Raw genomic sequence first — 24,208 nt, forward strand, 5'->3', positions numbered from 1 at the left:
TGTGCGTGAGAAAGTCCAATTCCGGTGTATTTTCGCCAGGCTTACACTCCTGCTTCCTCTCTGACGACCACGCCCTTCCGCAGTTCACGGTTGGCTGCCTGGCACCCGGAAACAACCATAACTTAACCGCTACCAGAGGAAAACAAAGCGTGCACAACCACACGCGACCCGCCCCGGTGGCTCGGTGACTATATTGCTTTCAGCCACCGGGACCGACATATCGGGTTCGAACTTAGCTGCAGGGGTGTGTTTATGCAAAAAAAAAAAAAAAAAAAAAAAAGACAAAAAAATGTGATGAAGTTTTGGTGAATCTCAGATGGTAAATGCTAATGCGAAGCTCTATTTGTGCAGCTATTGCATAAAATTAAAATAATTATTCACTGACAGCGCATGCTCTCCGTAATTATAGCCCATAAGCTTATGTCTATACGCCAACGAATCCCAGCTCAACCGGAAGAAAGCCCGATACGCGTCGCCTATCCGGCTGTACTAGCTTCGAAAGCTTGGGGCCTTTGTGTATTTCTTTGGCTCGGCACTAGCTGGTTATTGCCCGATCGGTTTTATACGCGAAGCTTATAGTAGACCCTTTTCAGTGATCAGCCAAGCGTACACCTTTCTCTGGTTCGGACCTTGAGACTTTTTTTGTGTGTTTCTGAAGGGGAGATAAAAATAAAGGGGTCCTACTCGCGCTAGCAGAAGAGGAGCCTCTGCACTCGCGAGGAATAATACTTGCTGTTGTAAGCAGCAAAAGAACTGCGCACGCACGATACGAACAGCAAGAAAAAGAGGTTTGATTTGGTTTTGTGGTGTTTAACGTCTCAAAGCGACTGAGGCTATGAGAGACGCCGTAGTGGAGGACTCCGGAAATTTCGACCACCTGGGGTTCTTTAACGTGCTCTGACATCGCACAGCACACGGGCGCCTTGCTTTTCGCCTCCATCGAAAAGCGACCGCCGAGGCCGGGATTCGATCCCGCGTCCTTGGGAACAGTAGTCGAGCGCCGTAACCACTGCGTCAACCCGGCGGGGCAGCAAGAAAAAGAAGAAAAAAAAAATACTCCAAGAATCCGTATCACTAATCCTACTAGCCGTAGAGATGATGGGCCATGAGAATAACACCGGCTTTCACTGCTAAATTTTCCGCGGTACCAGCACACTAATATAAATCAGCAAATCTTCACAACAACTTTTTAATTAGAACTTGTCAGCATATACAGCGATACATCCTCAAAAGTGTTATCGCTATGAACTTATGAGTTTTCTTAAATTTGAATAATTTCGATGACACCTCAGTGAGGATCGTTTTAAAAGGAAGAAAGAAATTGGGCATGAGCCATCGAACACCAATTGGAGTTCATACTAGCGATGTGACCCTCCCAAGAGTAAACTATAACTGCATGTTGCAGTGTGCTGCGTGTTCTGAGTCTCTTACTAACCAGCATTCGTATCTTTCTTGCTCCCAGGAACAATCCCGACAGTGCTCAGCTCAACACTAAACTGGGACTTCTATATATGCAGGTGAGACGAAATACTAAGCTCGTTTTCGGGTTGGAAGCTGTAATACACAGCTCCCTTCTGGGCTCAGCAGCAGCAGATTATTTTCACGAACGTACCAGTCCAATTAATCAGCGATAGAACGTGACTACTGTTCCACGTCTCACGCACGCTCCAACTACGCCGATAAGATGCCGCTATAGTGCTTATCTAGGAATCATGCTTATTTGTGGCTGCGCAATTTCGTCATATGCGATCAACGGCAGATTGCGCATTGGGGAGAAATCACTTGGCGGGCACTCACTAACTAGCAAGACTCGAAGCCTGAAAGGTGCTTGCTCGTGCGCATTTTATAAATGTTAGAGCGTTATTCTGGACCATTTTGTTTTTATAGTTGTGGCCTTGAAATATGTTCGCGGCCCCGAATTAACGTGAGCTTGGCGTGATACTTTCTGCACGTTCCCAAGAATGCCGATACCCCTGCACTGTTCCTAAAGGCAAGTAATTTAGAAGCTAAGTCAGTGGTCATACTATAGGCAGTATGACGCCGCAGTGGTGCAGTGGTTAGATGCCCGACTACTGTACCGGGGAACCCGGGTTCGATCCCGACCGCCGGCGGCTGCGTCTCGATGGAGGCGAAACGAAGAGGTGTCCGTGTGCTGTGCGATGTCAGTGTACGTCAAAGATCGACCCAGGTGGTCGAAATTACTCCGTAGCCCTCCCCTGGGGCATCCTTTTCTCTCTTTCCAATTTCACTCCTTCCTTCCTTCCTTCCTTCTGCTTTCCTTACCTTCTTTTTTTATGTTTAACTATTTCGTGTCCAATGTGATTCCTAAACAACAGCAGAACCGAAAACTAGGCGAGTTTGTGAACGTTCAACGTTATGTACAGTGCGCTGTCTTCGTTTTTCGCGCTGTACATGTTGAACCTAAACAACGTCAGCTGCAGCCTTGCCGCTTGGCCGCAGCCTCCCGATTTCTCTCCGTGCCCCGGCGCCGGTCCTGCATTCCTCGGCGGGCGTGGTGGCCTGATATTAAAGGAAAACCAAGAAGCACAATGACACGTTCGGGAAGCTGGCGCTAACACCTGCCTTGTACAACTTTTCGGACAGGACAATTCCACTCCCTTCTTCCTTAGGTCCATGGCTAGAGGTCGAATGTACGGGGACACCGACACTGTATTTGTAACTTTCCCTTCAGCGTGTGCGCACTGGGCAAGAAACTGGAATCACGTGTCCTGCGTATATTGCAATGCGACATTAAGTGCAGCATCCACTCTTTATAACTGCTCGCAAAAAATATCCGTAAAGAGTTTAGGGAAACACCACTGCAGCAGCCGTTCACGAAGGCATTATGTGAACACTGAGCAAACAACTACAGTGAGCACTGCGGGCTCATTAGGGCGAGTACGCACATACAGACGCACGCAAGAGGGAAAGAAACGAACAGCCTGCAACCAATGGTAGCACAGAATATACATGGAAGGGAAAAAATGCCCCACATATCTGTAAATAATCACTTTTCTTATTAATAGGTATATATCAACAAACAAATATAGCATAATTATTTGGTACCGTTTTGGCATTTCGCTCTGTGGATATGAAGCGGCCAGATGAAACAAACCGCATTAAAATTTTGTGACATTATAACTTCGCCAGTTTGCCCCTCCCCTGAGGCGAATGCAACAGTTTGCGGGGGGATATGAGACGCCCTTTCAATGTCGTTGTTACGCATACTCGCTGTGAATGCACACGAAGACGGCTAGATGGGCACCGACGCAGTTTTTTGGAGCCTATCGGCAAGAAAAACGCTAGACAGAACCCGGCACTGCTTTGTTCCATGACCCGCTACACGGCTATACTGCCATGGAGACTTTAATTGCGTATAGCCTAGGTGCAGGATTCTTTTCTTTCTTTTTTTTTTTTGCCTTGTTTGCAGCCTTTCTTTTTTTCTTTTTTTTTTTTTTTCCCCCTATGTTCGCGATTCTTCCTCTTTCGCCTCCTATCTGTGGAATGAACATGCGATTTGGTTCGATTCGCGGTACCTAAACACGAGCTCTTGGACGTGATATCAAGTCAAACCGCCTGGTGCCATTCTCTAAACCATCTGGCTCCATTCTCAAAGCATGTCGTTCACGCAGCAGTCTTTGCTTGCCGGCAAAAGTGCGGCGCTTTGGTTTCAAGGAAAGCGTATTATTTTCCTCTCCTCGTATTCCCTCACTTCCATTACCGCTCCGTGGTAGGCTCTCGAGTGTTTTCGTCGCACAGCGGTGTTTTCTTTTAACGCGATAGATAGTATACACGGTGTTCGAGAACTTTATTCTCTCGCCTGACTCGGAATCCAAGAGCCCACTGGAAGGTTTATTCTTATTCAACCGTCGCGCCCCAAATGAGCCACCCGAGTTGACAGCTCCTCCCCAACATTTCGATATCATGTCGTCTGCAGCACAAGCCATCGAAGAATTAATGCTCGATCATGTCAGCTGCCAGCTACCACCTGCCAGTGCCACGTCCGCGATTTTTCACTCACAAAGCCGACGCCGACACAGACGCCGCCGACGGAATTTCTTTGTAACGTGTCCTTTAGAGCTGCCGCGTAACAAAAAAAAAAAAAAAAAAAGAACGAACGTCGGAGCGGAGCAGACTCTAATCCTGGAATTTCTCGCGAGAAGCGAGCATGCACGGAATCTGGCAGCAGTCGCCTCAGAGAGTCACCGCGCGTGTTTTACTGCCACTCTTTCCCACTGTGGTTTGTTTGTGGGGTTTAACATCCCAAAGCGACTCAGGCTATGAGAGACGCCGTAGTGGAGGACTCCGGAAATTTCGACCACCAGGGATTCTTTAACGTGCACTGACATCGCACAGCACACGGGCGCCTTGCTTTTCGCCTCCATCGAAAATCTGCAGCCGAGACCGGGATTCGATCCCGCATCCTTGGGAACAGTAGTCGAGCGCCGTAACCAATGCGCCACCCCGGCGGGCTATTTTCGCGCTGTGGATTGGCATGTCGTCGTCTTTGACAAGCTCTATCCGTGCGCAATGTATCCGAACACGCTTCGACTAACGGACTCGGCTAACCACCCAAATTTGGATGGCGCACTTCCAAAATTGACTGTGATCTACGTTCAAAACCAACTTGGCTCAGCCATAGAATAGGCTTGGCACACCTGCGAAATCTGGGTAGCCAGCTCCAAAAATGTGGATGAGCAGTCGAACTTTGCACGCTTTCGTATAATAAGTTTTTTGGCTGAGTCAAATCATACATCATTTTTTGTACGTTCAGCCCATCCTAGAGAACGATAAAATAAATGCAGAGTTTCGTACCGAGAAGCACCATAATAATAATGCATGAACAACTCCGCAGTGCCGCCACGTTTTGCCCCATTATGTTCGTAGCTTGCTGCTAAAATAACCCCCTCGTAAGGACGTGAGGATCAGATATTCTTTAATTTTTCACAAGACAAGATCAATAACATAATGTAATTAATAGGTGCTTACATTAATCCGGGACGCTTTATGAGTTGAGCTGCGCAGTTTTGAAAAGTGGTGTTCACGGCTTCCCGCCTTTTCGACCCCTTTCTTCTGCAACAAGGCTCTTCAGGCAAGTTTATTTTCTTAATCTTCCTAGAAAAAAAAAAAAAAAAAAACTTGTGGGTTTGCCCTGCGCTGAAGCCGTGAGAGTTTGGCATCTGGTAGCAGCGTGTCTCCCGACAAACCAGTCCTCATAACTCCTATATTGCACGGAAGCCACATCATCGCTCCCTCCTCGAATTCATAGATCGGCCAACCTTTCTTCATTCATTTATTACAAACCCCCGCCCCCCCCCCCCCCCCCCCCCTAGCAAACACTCACGTGGCGAATTGCTCCCCTTTCTCTTCATTTTTAATGCGTAAGCATTAAGTGCCTATGTTTGAGGTTTGCGTCCCCAAAGGTTGTGTACAAGATTTTGTCGTAACCGAACGAGTAAAAAAAAAAAGAAACTGCAAAAAAAAAAAACAACAAATGATTATACTAGATAAAGGGTGAGAAAATCTCGTCTGGGAAATCGCTAGATAAGTTTGAGTAATTAGATAATAAATGACAGCAGAAAGTCAATCAGACGTCAAAATAGCCAGGCAGGGTAATGGCGACTCCCGGCTGTGACGTCACACTTCTGATCACGTGACGTGTGGTAAGAGTCATGTGACGGGAAGTGTGACATGTCTGCCTATGTGTCATATGACCGGAAACTGGGAGTTTGTGACAAAAACAGAAATGAAATTGCTAAAATTGATATGAACATGTGCAAAGAGTTGTTTCATCAAAGTCAAAAGAAAAAAAAAATCCAAGGGCAGTGCAGAGCCTCCAGCGGAGAAATGCGAAATCCTGAGCGTTGCTGCTTCACGCATTGCGCGCCCTTGTCGAACACAGCCAGTGTTCCGTTGAACTCATCAAAGCTCACTGGCGTTCTATAATTCATTTACAGGAAAGGAAAGGCGCAGTATCTGTCACTCGCGGAATCTCGCTGACAGATCTCGCGGAAAAATCTCACCGACGCGAAATTTTCGCTATTAGCCTAGAAAGACTTTCGTCTTAAAGAATAAAAGAACATGCGCAGCTTGCTGCACAATGTCATCAACGACACATCTGGTATCATAATTTCCGCAGTGTGAAATCTTTACAAAGGGCGCGCGATGTACCGGGTGCAGCAGCAACGCTCAGACTTACGCATTTCTCCAGTGAAGATTCTGTAGTGCTCTCGGAATTTTTCACTCCGCGCAACCCCCTTGGGCTCCACGAGGAATGCAAACTTTCTGCTCCTCTCGCAATGACGGGCACACAGGAGTTTGTGATGTCCACTGAGCAGAGTGGTACTACGCTTTTTATTTCCTTAAAGTCAGTTTTCATTTTATTTCCACTCGAGGTTGTATGCATTTTTAAGTCTGTTAAAACCTGACAATAAATATATAAAAAAGAGGGTTTTGCTGGTCGTAAAGGCGATTGCGTAACGGACCAGAACGTCCTTCACGGTGTGAGCCATTTTTGCCCTATTCGGGTAATCACCTTGCACTTAGTTAGCATATTCGTAATTTCTCATGGACGCATAAATTTGGTCCTTAAGAAAACCCTTCAGCTCAAAGACCACAGCGTATTCACTATAGGTACACCTTTATTCAGCAAGAACCAACGAGCTATCATCGCTCATGGGCAGCCTGCCTGCCCGTCTCGCAAACCGGAGACCCCATGGGTTCGAATACCAGAGCAGGCCACATTAACCGAATTTTATTTTCAGCTAAATTACTTTTCTTTGATTCCAGGAACCTGTCTGAGAACTTTGGCTCCAATTATAACATTCTTTGACACGTTCCCGAATTTCATAAATCTTTGTTTCCATCGGTATTTTTCATTCACGGCCATCAATACCGACACCGACAGCCACGACACCGGCTTTTCTGTGACACTGGATGGATAGATCGATAGCTTTACTGAAAGGAAAGGGATAGAGGTTAGCCGGAGTGATTAAAATCTGGCCTGCTACTCTGGACCCTTAACGTTAGCTACCAGAGTTAAAGTTAGGAGGTGCTCAATTTCAAAAAAAGGTCGAGTTTTCTTCCTCTCTCTTCTATTTAAATGTTCAAGGAGGCGATGTTCAAATAATACAAGTTGACTAGTATATTTAGGTAGGAAGTAATTTCGCAGAAAGTAGAGGAAAAGGCAACCACATACCGGTTGGAGCCATACCATAACCATATACCGACGATATCAGCATTTTTTTTAGTCGATATTTATTGTCTCAGGGCAGCAGTAGGTTATGAGATGAAGGATGAATAAATGATTAAATTAATGGAAAAAGGTTGGCTGATTTTATGAAGTCCAGAAGTGAGCGATGATGAGGTCCCTGCGTCCAAGCGACGTATGAGGCAGGATTGGTTGCTGAAAGGCCAGCTATGCTCAGGTGCCGGATTCGTGTTGGCTTGAGTGCTGGGCAGTCCCACAGCAAGTGGTGGATGTCGGCCTCGACATCTTCGTTGTTACAAATCGGGCATCCTGGGCGAGGATATAAATGTTGGAAGTATGACCACGTCCTAGTTACAGCTGGTGTAAGGGCAACACCGACCCGGATCCTCCTAAGCGCAATCTCCTCTGCACGGGTGAGACCGCGGGGAAGGGATATCGCACACGGAGGGATAAGTGCACGTGTGCGGCGCCGGAGGTGCTCCTTTCTTGACAAAAGGAGGGTAGCGTCGTCGACTACGAGAAGCCGTGGGATTGATGCGTCTTGGTTCACGAGGCGGGTTGAAAAAACAGCTTGACTTTAGGAAGGCAGCAGATCCCGTGGGACCCACTCAATGCGTATTGATTGTGGGATGCGCGCCGCAAGCTGGTGGATGTCTTAACAAATTTTAGGGCAGAGGCTGACACTTCAGAGCAGACGTACTGCTTGAAGTGCGTCAGTGCGGATGACAACGTGTGCTGTAGGGAGCATGGTTATGGAAGCCACAGAGCAGAGTGCCTCCTGAACTGCCACAAGCTCAGCGCAGAAAGATGTAAGTGGTTCCGAAAGCTGAAACGTAGTTGTCTGATTCAGGCTAGGTCTCCGTGGACAGTAGATTGCCGTTTTGGCTTCACAGCCTTGCAGGCTTCCATCTACGTACACTACTATGGAATCTTGAGGCAGGTTAGTATCTTGCTCTTCAAATCTCTGGCGTAGCAACGATGCAGAGTTGGCAGACGTCGGTCTGCGGATGTAAGTTGGCTTGTTGTCTCCTAACTGTATAAATTTCCAGGGAGGGAGAACTGGCGCAGGTGGCTGAAGAATAATGTGTGACGTTGCATACGCCCTCAGTGCTTGCGTGGAATGCGACAAAGTGGCCTTGAGTCTGCGAGCATCACGACGCTGCTGCACCAGTTCATCGATGGTGTTGAGCTGCGCATTCTCCTGTAACGCTACGACCGGTGTGATTCGTGGGAGGCATGTTATGGTCCTCATAGCTTCTCGATTTACGGTTTCAAGGCGATCCCATTGTGCCCTTGTAAGATGCTGGAACTGGGCCTGATAAACAATACGGGGCTGCAGAACCGCCCTCACTAACTGGCGTGCAACAGAAGAGCCAGCGCCACCCGTTTTAGGTGCAATTCTTCTTATTAAACTTATAGTTTGAAGTGCTTGCTTTTTTGCCTGAGAGAGCCAAGCAGTCGCTGATCCTGATTGGTGAATTGTTAAGCCCAGAATTTTCAGGCTCGAATTTTCTTGTATTGGGGTGCCTGATAGAGAGAGACGAATTGGATTTGAGGCAAGTTTACGGCGTCCCCAGCGGTTGGCGACTGACGTGTATGAAGTTTTACACACAGAAAGTTGAAGGCCAATGGAGGACGCGTAATCAGAGGTTACGTCTAATGCTGACTGAAGGGCGGCCTCTTGAGTGAGAAGATCATGGTGAGTGCTCCATACCGTGATTTCATCTGCGTACTGTAAAAACTTGATTTCAGGGATATCATGTAAGCGCCACGCCAATGGGATGAAAGTAATATTGAACAACGTCGGAGACAATACTGATCCCTGGGGCACGCCACGTAGTGAAACGAATGAACCAACAGTGTCACCGCTGAGGCGTATTGCAAATTTTCTTCCGTCCAAAAATGATGCGACAAAAGTGCGTACTCTCGGAGGGAGATGAAGCATGTCAATGGCATTCAGGATTGCAGCATTACTGATGTTGTCATATGCCTTTTCAACATCCATTGCTAATATGGTACGTACATTGCGGCTGCGGGTAGATGATAGAACTGCTGATGCCAAGACAGCCAACCCGTCCTCTGTACCTATGTATGGACGAAATCCAATTTGAGCAGGGTGATAAAAACCGTGCTGTTCAAGCCACCAAGAAAGTCGTGTGGCTAGCATTTTCTCTGCGAACTTGCAAAGCGTTGATGTTAAAGAGATTGGTCGTAAGTTGGCGAGGTCCGTTGGAGGCTTCCCAGGTTTGGGAATAGGGATCACGACAGCGGTTTTCCAGCTCTCGGGTACGACACCATCAAGCCACACTTTGTTTATGGTGTCTAGTAGTTGAGGAAGTGCAGCAGTACTGAAGTTCTTGTAAACCTCATACTGAATTTTGTCCAGGCCGGGCGCTGTTTTCCGTTTCGCATCGTCAATTGCAGCCAGCAGCTCGCACATCGAAAAGGGGCTCGCAATTCCATCAGCGTCGGCAGCAGATGGTAGTTTCCATGCGTTTGCAGGGATACCCGCCAAATTAAGGTTTACAGCTGAAGGAGGCAGTATATCGTATTTTGGGAAAAATTTTCGAGCAGCTTCTTTGGCGAAATCGCCCGGCGACAGATTAGCCGCAAAGCATGCTGTTGCTGCTGCGTCAGTAGAACGACGACCGTGTTCTATTGCACGAAACGTTCGCCAGAGTGAGGCATTCGATGATTTATCAGAAAATTGTTCACACCATGCATGCCACTGGCGTCGCGAGAGATCGCGTTCATATCTCCGAGCCTTCGTGGTAAGATAATTCAGTCGTGTACGTGCCTGCCCCGAAGTAGGGTCTCGCGTAGCAGCCAGCTCAGCTTGACGGCGGGCTGCCCACAAGTTAAGCAGGCCGAGATCTGGTGCCGGTCGACCTACATCAATCCAGGTAGTAGTCGTAGCGCTGTTTAGTGCTCTCTGTATACGGTCAGCAAGGAGTGACGGCGAATCTGAAGACATACTGTCGAGACATGAGCGAAAGCTGTCCCAGTTTATCACAGAACATTTGCGGCGTAAAGGGCGGAGACGGGAGGGATGGAGACCGATGAGGATAGGGTGGTGATCACTTCCCCAGCAGTCCGGCTCCATGTGCCATGAGAGAGTTCCTGCGCCCAACCACCACGTCAAGTCTGGAGCATAGGCAGCACTACGTATGTGACGCACAGGCCGTGTTGCTGTCCCAGGGTGATTAAGCAGAACAAACAGGGCATCAGTGAAGGCGTCCCGCACACGCCTACCACGAGGGCTTGCAGTCGAATACCCCCAATCTGGGTGAGGGGCGTTAAAGTCGCCTCCGACTAAAATTGGACACCCAGGGTATTGCCGACGAACACTTAATAACCAGCCAAGATTAATACGGGAAGAGGCGCCTCCAGCTGGTCGAACGTAATAAGAAACAAGAACAACGGTTCCTTTCAGAAATTTCGCAGCAACTGCTACTACCTCTTGGTATGATGTGCACCAGTTTTCGACAGAAAGGCGTACATGAGGAATACGCGTTTCAACATATATCGCCGCCTTTCCCGGGGGAGAAGCAGTCTCCACGCGACGGTCGGTCATTGAAGGAGACACGTAGCCGCTGAAGCCAGGAATAGATGGCAAGGCGTTCGTTTCCTGAAGTAACATAGCCCCCACCCGAAGCTTGTTGAATTGCAGTCGGGTCTTGAGCTCGGCCACCTTCGTGGAAATGCCTCTACAGTTCCACTGTAGTACACCAGGACGACCGGATTTCGCCATTTTTGTGTGCTAGTCCAAGCGCTGTAGTATCACGGATGTCAGGTTGGACAACTGGTTGACCATATAGCGGAGCAGCGATGTTGCAGAGTTATCATTGGGCGTTGTGGTACTCTGGGAAGAGGCAGCAAATGGCCCTGTTGCGCGGCATGAAGGCGGTTGTGTTGGGCAATTACTAGATTTGGCGGTTACTTCTGCAGCTCGCCGACGTCGAGCAAGCATTTCGCGGTGTTGTCGGAGCTTAGAGACTTCTGCTAAGAGACGATTGATTTGCTCATCCACTACAGCCATATCGTCGTCTGGTAGATCAGTACGCTGCTATATTGGCTGTTGTCGACGGCGTTTCTTGAGCACCGTATCATTAGACTTTGTCTTAGCTGGAGGTGCATTCGAAGCGGGCTCAGGAAACTCTGGCCACTCGTCATCATCATATTGAAGAGCTGCAAAGCGATTGGATGTCTGCACTGGTGTCATGTCCTCTACTGGCCAACGCTTAGTGTTCCGAAGACGTGCCTTCTGCGTTGCCTTTTGCTTTGTCGGACAACTTGGAGATGTTATTTCGTGGTCGTCCGATTTGCAGAGGCCGCATCGGTACGTAACTTTTCCTTCAGACGCACCTTCATCGGCAGTAGCAAAGGGGCAAGATTTGCGCATGTGCCCTGCCAGAAAACAGTTATAACAGTAAACCACACTCGGTTTATACGGCCGTGGCCTTAATATGCAGCCGTAGTAGTACAGACAGGCTGGGAGTGTCGGAGGGCCTTGCAAGGTGATCATGCAGGAACGCCCCTTTCCTATGTGTCGGGCCTGTATGACTCAGTGCGTTGGGCAGTACAGCTCACGTTGAAGGGTGGTTTGATCTTCGTTTATGTCGACGTTGTAAACGACGCAACGCTGCAAGTCGGAGCCTTCAACTAGATACACTTGCACAAGCACTGAGATCTCACTTGTGACTGAAATATAACTAAGCGCTTGGACACGTTCCACCGCAGTAAGTGTCGGGAGCCACACAGCTATAGTGTTTGACTTCTTCCTTGCCGTGAAGCCCCGAAAACCTCTGGTTCCGAGACACGCGTCCAAGTTGGCCTGGATGATCCTGTTTGGTATATCGGTGAGGCTTTTGTTGGCTAGAGATTTAATCGCCACCTTATAAGATGATGATCCCGGTGTAGGTGCAACCTGGTTTTCGATAGTTAAACAGGAGCGCTTTCCTTGATAGCCACCACTTGCCGAGGACGAATTCGGTTGATTATCTTCCGAAGGACGCTTGTGAGGGGCACGGGTGCTCGTTGATACAGATGGTGGAGCCGATAGGTCCATTGGAGAGCTTGTCTCCTCAGGTCGCACTGTTGGATGTGCATCTCGTCGTGTTAGCTGAGTGGCCATAGCCGTGCTCCGCCCAGAGAACAGTTCACTTACGGGCTGTTGTCCATTTTGGGAAGGCTGAATGGGCGCTGGTGCTGAAGAACCGGGAGCACCAAGCTGGACCTGAGGCCGATGGTCAGGTTGAGGTGTCGACGGCAGAGCAGGAGTTGCAGCGAGCAACTCCGGCGAAGCTACCTCTGCCAGCGTGGCAGCGGCAGCACTAGGCCTATAGCCTCCGTGCCGACCTGAGCTGCAATCATGCATGAGTAGCATGCGCCGGAGGTCTCGCAACCTGACGCGGAGAGGACGTCTAGAGCTTCCTCGGAAATAGAAGATCCACTTCTCTGGAGACAGGACAGGTGCTTACAAGGACGGCAAGAATTTTCAGAGGAGCGATGAAGCCACCTTAGCAGGAAGACACTTCTTCTTCATATCAGCATTTCTTATGCGATTCTCTCCCGAATATCATACCTAGCTGAGCTTCGACGGAGGTTGTTTCGCTTCCAACTTTCACGGGAATTTATGTCATTTGTAGCCTAAGCTTTGCGAGTTTACATCACCGCTTGCACCCAACCATGTATATATGAATGTGGTACGTCGTACTTTGCCCTTATGTTGTCTAAAGTAGAAAGCAGCAGTTGTGCGAGAGTTGTCTTTTGCTGCGTGTATGCAATACAATAATAATGTAAATTCTTTATGGAGAAAGGAAAGGCGCAGGAACCGTTTCCAGTGACAGAACCCAGATCATGCTATACGTTGACAGTATTCATAGAAACATAATAAAGAAAGCCCAGATGTTGCCTTTCTAAGGCCGATCAAGTCGATTTGCGCAGCGACTAACCCTAAAGCGTCAGCAGAAGGAAACGCTAGGAAATGTCTACTTCCGCAAGCGGACGCGAAGAGGCGCCGAGTTGTGGAGAAAAAACAACTGAAGGTAAGTAGTGTTCACTGTCGCGGTCTTGTCGGTGTCAAACTGGTGTTATTTACTTGTTACACCGTGTTGAGTTTGTGTCAGCGACAATTAGACACGCTAACTTCCTCTATAATAATGACTTAGTGGGCCGTTCGACGTACAGGACAAGCATTTCGTATTTTTTAAGCGCTGCCTGCGCTCGTCCCCAGCATTTGGGTGCTGGAACAACGTTATACGCACGTCGTTATCATGTCCATAGCCGACGCACTGCCGCAAGTCCTTGCGGCGTCAGGGAACCGCTTACCATATAACCATGTCCCATTCCATTACACGCTTCTAATGAGTGCTGAAACGATGTTGGTGTAACAGCAGCGACGTATTTCGCTTCCGACTACAGTGGTGCTGACGTACGCGGTCGTCTTTTGCAGTGCAACATGTACCCTAAGGCGTTCGAGCGACTGGGCGTCGCCCTCGCCAGCGACCCGAGCTACGCTCCTGCTGTGCTGGCCGCTGGCAGCATCATGCAGACGTACGGCGACTACGACGTGGCGCTGACCAAGTACCGTGCTGTCGCTTCGGTGCCAGACGAGAGCTCCGCGCTCTGGAACAATGTCGGCATGTGTTTCTTTGGCAAGAAGAAGTACGTCGCGGTAAGCGGGCTCTTGTTCCTTCTTTCGTTTGGTTTACTGGCTTCAACCCATGAGGCAATGCATGAGTAATTAATGTTCTGGGACGTTTCATTGAATTAACTTGGTCTGTAAAACTAACCCTACATCTACTAGTCATCCACCTACTAGTCAGGTCTTAACCCCGTCATTTTCGCGTAAAAGGAGACTTTCTGAACAAACTCTAGTTTGAACACACGCGTTTTCCCCCTTTTTTTCACACACAAAAAATAACCTTGCTCTTGGCGCATGATAGCCTTAGTTGCTTACGCGCCAAGAAACCCAACACAACACAACACAACATTTTCTCGTAACGTCCGTCTTTATCCCAAAATTTTAGGTTGATCCAACCAGTTCTATAGGTCTGATATTTTGGTGGTGGACCAACAGCCGAATTTTCGGAATCCACCCATTTCTGGGGGGTCCTTGGCTTATTTTAAATTTGGTTCCGTCGCGTGATTGGTTCCTTATGTCATGTGGCCTTGATGACGTCGCAACTACAAACCAATCGGAGAATTTTGTAACCTCGATGACAGCTTAAACGTTGTCGCATTAATAAGTGGACTAATTGGCTAAATTTAGAAATATTCAAGTTTCATAAAATCCAGCGACGTTGGTTGAACAGTACATGTTACGCGAGGAGGCCTCGAAGTAAAAACTGGCGGGGGTGCTTCCGGACAGTAAGAATATACAAGGCAATATTAAATTGCAGAAAACAGTGATAACATTAGTAGAATGATTAAAATTTTAAACTAACAATAACAAACGAACAGGCAAAATGCAGTGAATAAAACACATTAATTAGTTCATTAGGCCCCAATCAGTATATTCATAAAATGTTTAATGCGAGTCTGAAATTAGGCAAAGCACATGATGATTTAATTTCAAGAGGGAGAGCATTCCACAGTGATATATAGGCCAGCAAATTTAGTGGAAAGTTTGCCATAGTTAGTTCTAAGCTTAGGTAGAAGAAAATTATAGCGTGGATAAAATCTTGTGCTATTTCGATTATTTAGTCCACTAATGAAAACGTTTCAACCGGAACATTTTGGTTTATTAATCGATACATGATGAGCGATAGCTTGAAAAGAAAAAGGTTGGCGCAAAGGCAAGGTATTTAGCTGACTGTAAAGAGTTACGGGCTAAATGGCATTAGTCTAACTGCTTGGTTTTGAAGGCGCTGAATTGGATCTAAATATGTATATTATGTATTACCCCAGGAAAACAAGCAGTATGACAGATGACTATGTATATAAGCATATATAATACAGGGATAATACAATATGGGGTTTAAAATAGTGGCGCGTTTCGATCATTATTCGAATGCGAAACCATATCTTCTTTATAAAAAATTGAGCATGCAGATTTCCATATTTTTGTTTAGAACTACACGAAGAAAAGTGGCTGAGCCAGTAGGTGGTAGAACTTGCCCATAAAGGCGCACCGATACACATACAGGGGACTTCCAATCTGAGGTGAATAGCATATAATGAACATGGATTTTGCTGGATGTTTATATGGGTTGTTAATTTTGCTGTACAATAAAATATTTTAAGAATTTGGGACGTTAAACCCCATAAACCAACCTACATACTCGTAAAGCGGAACAGTTACTGCAACATATTATCTGCCAATACTGCATAATCAACGTAGTTTTAAATGTAAAAATAGGTAGTCTTTATTCATGGCAAGGGTATGCTTAGGAAACTTAGGTGAAACCTCCAGAAGAGGCAGTTAGCGGCCGGTTTAACATAAATTACATAAATAAAATGGTGCCTTTCAGATAGGGTGGAGATAGGGTATCGGATCTGCCCGAAAGTTCCCCGCAAGAGACCGATGCGGGCAGAAGCGGGAAGGAGCACTTTCGTGCCCCGTTGCAGGCCATGCGGAAATTATCTAGTTCTTTGGTGGGCAGCGCCATTTAGGGTAGCCCAAGAATGTTCTGCATGAAGCCCACATTTCCGTCTGACCTTCCCTCGAGTACCCCTTAAGGGTCCCATGTAGGCGATGTGTGGGTATACCCGTATTTAGCCCCGCCGCTGCCCATGCGGGACCTATTGAGCTTTTGAATGGGCAGCCCCAATTAGATTAGCCCAAGCTTTTTCTACACAAAGCTCAAATTTTCTTCGCATCGGCCCTTAAATTCTCCAAGCGGGAATCAGACGTGTGAATATGTACTCAGTTAGCCCTTTCCACGCCTATATGATATCCAGATGGAAAAAGCAGAGGCAAGCCCAATTCGGGCTTGCCCGCTTGATCCCTAAAGGGCGCCCTCATGGGTGTTATTGTGGTTGCCTAAGCCCAACTTGCCCATGCGGGCCCCAGGTGGGCCACGTAATGTGTGCTACTTGGGTCAGCGTTAAGATTTTGTTTTATTATTTGTCACAGATTTTTCAGTTGTGGAAATCGAGGTGTCGTCTCGTCTGCGTGTAGAGTACGGTTACCGTGACTCAATGAGTTAGACAAATCGTCTATGTATATCAGGAAAGGCAAGGACCCAAAATAGATCCTTGAAATCCATTGGTTACGCACTTTGGAGATGACATGTTATTGTTTATTGACTTGTGACGTTATTGACTTCAGGAACGAACCTTCAATCTAGAAATTGTAGAACGTCTTGAGAAACAGCTGGCTGTAGTGTTTGCGCCAAGGTACCACTTACGAAGCTTTTTTCACCGCCTTTGTAAGAAAGCCGCCATACGACAGACTGCTGACGGGCATACTCGCGCCCGGGGCACACGACGCCAATATCCGTCTGTCATAGCGCTAAGGGAAAAGCGGACTGTATCCTTTGAGACGCGTCTTGGTAGGCTGGAGCAGCAGCGCTGTTAGGAGGCTTTTGTATAGTGAAATCCATCTATAAGGTCGCTAAAAACTGCTTCCGGTAAATGGTACATTGGTGTAAATGTCTTGGCCAACTGCTTTTCCATGATATCCATATCCTACTAGTTGACATCTTATTCCTAATGGCACCAATATTTAAAAAGCCACATATTTGACCTTTTATAGGCCATTTGACTCTCTAAAAGCAATACCCCGCGATACATTATTTCGGGGGGAGGGGGGGGTGTCCTCTTTGACCTCAATCTGCTCTTTCTCTCAGCATTGCTCACCTGGTTTCTCTTACCTAGGATCATACATGGCAAAATTACTTTTGAAAAGGAATTAAATTACGTTACTAATTACTTTGCTGAAAATCCCAGAAAAGTAATTAAATTACATCACTCATTATTGCTCCCAAAAAGTAATGAAATTACATTACAATTACTTCTACTGAGTAATTAAATTAGTTTTAAATTACTTTCTAGTTTCCATCCATGCAAAAACTAAGCAAAGCTAGTAAGCAAAACAACTTGTTCTCCAGACGCGAAGCACCCACATTCTTTCGTCTTCCCGCCAAATTCCGTCCCAGAGAGCTATTCCTTCTCTCTCTCCTACAGTACGTGCGATTACAAAAACAAGACTACCGCAAAAAAACAAAAACATGGTCGAACGCTCCTGAAATGACCTGCGAACCCAGCGTCTTGCTGGCCCGGAGCTGTCTCCGCCATTTGAAGGGCCCGAGAAGCTAGGTTATTTATTGCTTCCGCAGTCCCAAGAATCGATGTCGGCACATTTGTGCCCAGTGCTCAGTGATTACTTTAATACTAGCCCCCCGGCTATCGGTCCAAATATTCTTTATGTATTTCGTTTCCTACAAATAAAGATCACTTTGATTGATTGATTGATGCTCAAGCCACGGTGCCTCACGTCATGGACCCTTCTGCCTATCTCCCCCAACCCCAATCCTCCTTCGCCCCGTGGTGTTGAGTGTAACCAGGCACCACTGTGCCCTAGCCGACGCAACAGGGAGTGCCGTATACGCCGCGCTCCAAACTAGTTTTCAGCTCCAGCCTTCTGGCATCATCTCTTCCTTCAGCTTTCCCTTGACGCCTTGTATCCTGCTGCTTGGAGAATGGTTGAGGTCTCAGACGCACTGTTCTGCTCAACTCTGTCCCCCTTTGCCGATCCGTTACGCTGGCTTTGCTTGCCGCACGCCGTTCCTGCTTTCGCGGCACTCTACTTCGTCGTCTATTGAAAGAGTAGTGGCGCATTGTAGTAAAAGTAATTTCGAAAGGAATTAATTACTTTTCCTGACAAATTACTGTCAAAAAGTAATTCATTACATTACTAAATTACCAACCCGAAAAAGGAATTCATTACATTACAAATTACCGAGAAAAGTAATTAAATTACAGTAATTCCATTACTGTAATTCAATTACTGCCATGTATGCCTAGGATACCCGGTATATAAATGCGAAAACATTTCTTGGCTCATGAATGATGTGCCATCAGATCTTGTGGGCAGAACGTGCCCGCGGGAACTTTTAGCAGAGTTGTCCACACAAATAACCAGGTAATATGACCAAATTTGGCATCCAATCTAATTCGTGTATGGCCAACGCTATGGTGTCCTCCAAACTTGGATGGGCCACCCCCCAAATTTGGCCCCCTGCCCGCCCAAAATTTGACTTTGTCAGAATTGGACCAAAATCGATGTCTTATAAATCGAGTATGGCGAATTCTGTGACGACCTTCAAATTGAGATGCGCCACACCAAAAATTTGGCCCCTTGGATCACCAAAATTTGACCTCGTCAGAATTTGACCAAAATCAGCGTCTGACTTAATTTGTGTGTAGCAAATTCAGTCCTGACATCCAATTTGAGATGGGCTACCTCCCAAATTTGGACCCTGGATCCCAAAAATTTTGCTTCGTGAGCATTTGACTAAACTCGATCGCTAACCTAATTCTAATATATGGCCAAATAGTTCAGTGGTGACCTCCAAACTTACGTTAGCCACCCCTGAAATTTGGCCTCCCTGGACCACCGAAATTTGACCTCGTCCGAATTTTACTAAACTTGGTGTCTTACCTGAGTCCAGTATTACCAACTGAGAGGTGACTTGTAAATTTAGGTGGGCCACACCAGGCATTTGGCCCCCTGGACCCTCGAAATTTCATTTCATCCCAATTTGATGTAAATTGGTGTCTCACCTAATTTGAGTATGGCCATGCTCAATGTTGACTTCCAAATTTGGGAGGGCCACCCCTGAAATTCGGTACCTTGACCCCCGAATTTGACTTCATCTCAATTTGACCAATTAGAAACGGCAACTAAGCAGAGGCACTGAGCAACGAAACGCAGAACTCATAAAGGAATGGAACTAGGCAGAATTATTTCTCACTTTCAGCTGGGACACTCGGTGTACTTCAGTGTCAGATATCGTTGCACTGTCTCCATGCACTTGCGTCATTTCGTTCGAAAAACGTTTCATCGTAACTCCTGCGTACTCAGTCGTTTTCGACATTTTCTGGGAAAGAGTTTTCCAATGTACTTTTTTCACATATTTTACAAGTTCACTAAGTAATCAATATGCTCGTAGATCTTTCCTCACCACGCTTGAAGCTTCTTGCTACTAAATTTTTTAAACGCGCCCCGTTGTTTTCATATGGTAATCCAGCTTATTTTCTTCGAGCGCAGGAAAAACTTCAAAAATTTGGTACGCATCGAAAACTTAGACCAGTTCTATCAATATATTTGTAGAAGTATCTTAGAGCATACCAGAGAAATGTGCTGTGCGATGTCATTGCACGTTAAGGATCCCCACGTGGTCTAAATTTCCGGAGTCCTCCACTACGGCGTCTCTCATAGCCTGAGTTGCTTTGGGACGTTAAACCCCACAACCCAAACCAAACCAAGCCAAGAGAATCCTCGCAATTATTTTCTTAAACTCGCCTCATTGATTTTCTATGGCAGCCTTGATTAGTAATTTTAACAAAGGAGAAACTTCAGAAGCAAAATTTTATTATACGCATTGGAAGCTTAGATCATCTCTTATCAATATGTTCATAAAAGCTGTGTTAAACTCCATAGCTGCCTCACAATTATTTTCACAAAGCAGCCCTTTTGTTTTATATGGAAGTTTTAGCTATTCGCTGCATGCGTATGAAAAACAATAAAAGCAAATGTTTGTCCCTCATCGGAAGCATAGGCCATTCCCATCAACATGTTCCTAACAGTATCTTCTATTCCCCCACAGTTACCTTTTAATTAAAAGTTGTCCTAGAAAGTCCTGCTTTCTAGAATGCCTTTTGCTGATTCAGGCACATCTGCGCTATACTGTTAGCTTTCAATTTTTGCTCTAAAGGACCAGAAAATCATCAGCATATACGCTGAATTTTTTGTTAACAAATGATTATGTTATTTTATTTTAGTATACGAGCGCACATCAGTGGCGTGATCTTTGACGATACCAGAGCTAAATACCATAAGTATCTCGGTCACGGCTAAAGAGACATGAAATACACAGAAGCGCACTTTGCAGGCCATCAGCTGCCTGAAGCGAGCCAACTACCTGAACCCTATGGACTGGCAGATACTGCACAACCTGGGTCTGGTGCATCTGACCATGGAGCAGTACGCTTCCGCCTACCACTTCTTCAACGCCGCCGTCCACTTCAACCCGCGCAACGGACAGCTGTTCATGCTGCTCGCAAGTAGGTCACCACTTTATTGGCCTCTAAACACATTATGAGCTAATCATTTGGTATCGAACAGATGTACATGAGATGCCAAAAACAAATACGTTGCAACTGGTTTCTCGTGAACTGGAAGTATACGAAAACATGGAAACTGGCGACCGGACACAAGCGCTTTTTCTTTTTTTCAACGACAGCATTAGAACGATTGCGTGGATTAAAATCCAGCGTCCGCATCCAACAGAGGGTGGAGCGGTACCTATACTTGCAGCCTCGAGGGGGATTCGAAGCCACGGCAGCGCGAACATTAGCTTCACCATCCGCTGCTTTAAACTATTCGGCAGTCACCGCAGTGGTTCTTTCCGCGTGTTAAACTGCCAGCATCTCGAGCTGTGCTTTGGGATCCTTCTTCCACTTTCATCCATACGCGATAGTCCACTTGCACGTGCCAGCCCAACTTCGAACGCTTGTTCGGCAGGCGTGCCTATGCTCAAAGCCACTTGATCAAATGCTTTATTCGACTCTATCGCACCTCATTTCAGCATCGCATTCCTCATAACAAGAGGCATTCCTCCCCTTGTCCAGAAGTCAGTCTTTCGAGACGTAGTACGAGAGGGCACAGCTGCGCTCACAGGGTGCCACAAATCTCTGGCACACGCGTGTTTGCCTGATTGAATGGGGAGTAAGCCATGAGTCGATGGGCTCACGAAACTGAGCCAACTTGATACGAAATTCCCTTCCGTACTAACCGTACGAATAAACAACGATAGCTCATGAAATTTTATTGCCTTAAATAAAAAGTACACACTTTTACAAGCACGGTGTTCCTTAAGGACGTTTTCACCCTGCGTATTACACGAATATTCGCTTATGCTACCATCCATCGGTACTGCAGGCTCTCTGTTCGTGTCAGTAGCGCATACTGCCTATTCAATTAGGACGCTGCCGGATGAAACGCGAGCCGTATTCGACTTAATCGGTGGTGGAGACCAACCGGAATACAGGAGAACGAATTTTGTGATCTTCAATGAAGAATGAATGGCTATAATTGTCAGTTTGGGCGCATTCATAAAATATGACATACAAAAAATAGCAAAACACCACGCGCTACATCCAGCACCAATAGCGCTCGCGTGTGTTCTTTCTCGTCCTTGCTTGGTGTTGCGCCCTCTTTAGTTTTATGCCAGAAAACTATATAGAACACGGAGAGCTATAGCCTCGTCTAGATCTGTGCGCACAGGTGGTCAGAACGTATTCCGGTGATTTGGCTTTTCATTAATATTGCATTTTAGTCGCATGACGAGTATTCTTCCTTTACATTTTTTCTTCTTTTTTTTTTCTTTTTCTTCTTGCTTCTTGTGTAAAGGCATGGCGAATCTAGTCAAGCGTATGTGTCAGGATCGACTGTACGCTCGCGAACTTTAGGGAAACATCATGAGCTTCTTTTTTTACCTCTTTTATCGCCAGTTAGTTTATGTGAGGTTTACATTTACCAGCATTTTTTTTTTTTGCATTTAATTTCGAGTGCATTTTATTTTTCAACTGCTATGAATGACTAACACGCAGCAGCAGCCAGCTGTCTTCGTTTACGAGCTGTCAAATGAAAATAGGCATGTTTTATATGTGGGCAGAACAGCAGATGTTTTACTGTTTAGTGTTTGCTCAGATTCCTTCCTTCAGGAATTCATTTCGCACAGTTGTAACATGTACACGAGTATTGTGTATTTTTTATTCGGCGTTGTTGGTTACAAATCTACTTGTTCTTTATTGGGTTTGCAGTTGCGTTGCGGAACCTCCAGGACCCGGACAACGCGAAGCGCGCGTACGAGAGGGCCATGGCTCTGGATGAGTACGTCGCTTTGCTGCGTCCATACGCCCACTTTCCCAGTGCCAAAATATGCAGTGGCTCTTTGTCACTGCGTCTTGCATTCAGTTCTTTGCTAATTGCTAAAAAAAAAAAAAAACTGCTATATACGCGAAACTGAGAGTAAGTTAACCCTCTAAGGATCTTCGCTGTGTGCTGCCCATAGTCGTGTGGATAGGCGACAGCAGGCGTGTTCTATGCTCTTGTGTGTTAAGTTTTCTGGTACACGCCAAAGACGGTACTGTATACTCACTCGCCAAGCCAGCTTTGCCAACCGACCCCAAGCGCGAGTAAGCTATAGCATTGCTGAGACATGGACCAAGCTCGTTGATATCGCGCTGACACTAGCCGATGTAAAAAGACTAACTTTCCTACAAGATTAGCCCGCATAGACGATTCCGCGCAGTCCCTGGTCTCTTTACATGCATGTTTTGCATGCAAAGCTTGCAGTGCTGATGCGTCGCAAGCTGATGCAGCATCCGAGGTTAGCCGACGTCATCGAGATACGGTGCATGGTCAGCTGGACCATTGCCGGCACTTAGCTGTATGAGCAGAACCAACTGTCATGTACCCATCACCAATGGTGACAACCGAAGCTTCCTTAAGGGTGCAACATTAACCAGGGCACCCGTTTAACGCCCTTAATTTTATTGCTTTTTTTTTAAAGGGCGCACCAAATAAGTCAGCACCTTTAAAGGGTGCAACACTTCAGGGATGCACGGGTTTAGCAACTCCACATAGTGCAAAAGAGCTTCAGGATTTAGGAGCCACCTCGGACGTTTTGAGAAACTTTTCAGACGTCAGTCAAATGTGCCTTAATATATGATGTAAGGCATTCATGTTTCATATTAAATACTGGTTGCAGATGGGATGCATGCAGTGTGACTGCTATTTTCCACGCGATATTTGAAGAATCAGCTTAATTTTTTTCGGCTCATCTGCTGAATTCGCCTGACTTCATACACAGGCTGGCTCAAATGGTGTGTAACTAAGCGAAGTAAACAAGCTTGCTATGAGCAGGTATCGGCCAAACATCTCTGATGTCTTCAGTGTTTGACCGCTGTCACCAACACTTCCCAGTGGCGTCTTCAGAATATGGTTGTATTCGTCTGACTATACTGACTATATCGCAACAGGTTCTAGCACGCTTGCTGAAGTTAGCTCCACTTTTGCGCGAAGCGCATACCGCTCGTTCGGCGAAACAGCCATCTCCGTCGACATCGCAGTAACCTATATTGAGAAAAATGGTGTCGAAAAAATACGCACTTGATTTCGTACCGAAATTGTGACGCAACCTGACTTTGTGCAGCGTTAGTGTCATATCCTTTCCCTTTACATTTAGCATCAATCTGCTAGTCAAGTTGGAGGCTAGTTTGTGTTAGGGATTCGAGCCACCGACATATGCACGTCTGACAAGTGTAGGTGTCCACTGATAAATGAGATATTGCGCCTTTCTTTCCCCAGAAATCAATTTTAAAATGTAAACGTATCCACGCAATGGAAAGGCTTGTTAAAGTTCTTTGCGCCTACTCTTGGAGTGAAGCTTGAGCGTTTCCCTAATTTATTTCTGTTTGGAATAGACAAAGTGTGTAACTGTACGTGCCAACCCCGCTGTATGAGTGTGGCAGCCACACCTTGCACCCTTTTTTGAAGGTATGGAGGGGTGAATTATAGACACAGGGAAACGCACCAATAACGGTGCAATTTTTTAAATGTAGAGGCCACATGTTTGACCAGCCAACATAACGTCACATTTTGTTCTGCAATGAACGAACACCGCGCGCTCTCACTCTCCATCCTGCAAATTTTGTCGCCACCCACGTCACATGAGCATACATATACCACATCGCTTGCACCTCGCCTGCCACGTCATGGTTGGGGCTTGCAAAGCCAGCAGCGTCAACCTATAACGCTCTATA

The 24,208-nt window shown here is 46.5% G+C and overlaps 1 protein-coding gene across 1 annotated transcript in view; it reads left to right on the forward strand.

Annotated features, from left to right (window-relative positions):
* BBS4 (Bardet-Biedl syndrome 4) overlaps window positions 1-24,208 on the forward strand; it is a 53,317-nt gene that overhangs the window by 20,197 nt on the left and 8,912 nt on the right. The window contains exons 7-10 of the mRNA XM_084604682.1: window positions 1,463-1,517; window positions 13,665-13,886; window positions 20,272-20,443; window positions 22,205-22,274. Coding sequence (XP_084460808.1) covers window positions 1,463-1,517; window positions 13,665-13,886; window positions 20,272-20,443; window positions 22,205-22,274 — 519 coding nt within the window. The remainder of the gene's footprint in view (window positions 1-1,462; window positions 1,518-13,664; window positions 13,887-20,271; window positions 20,444-22,204; window positions 22,275-24,208) is intronic.

Source organism: Amblyomma maculatum, chromosome 1 (genome assembly GCF_055883805.1).
Source record: "Amblyomma maculatum isolate TAMU_Amacu chromosome 1, ASM5588380v1, whole genome shotgun sequence".
NCBI classification, from domain to species: Eukaryota; Metazoa; Arthropoda; class Arachnida; order Ixodida; family Ixodidae; genus Amblyomma; species Amblyomma maculatum.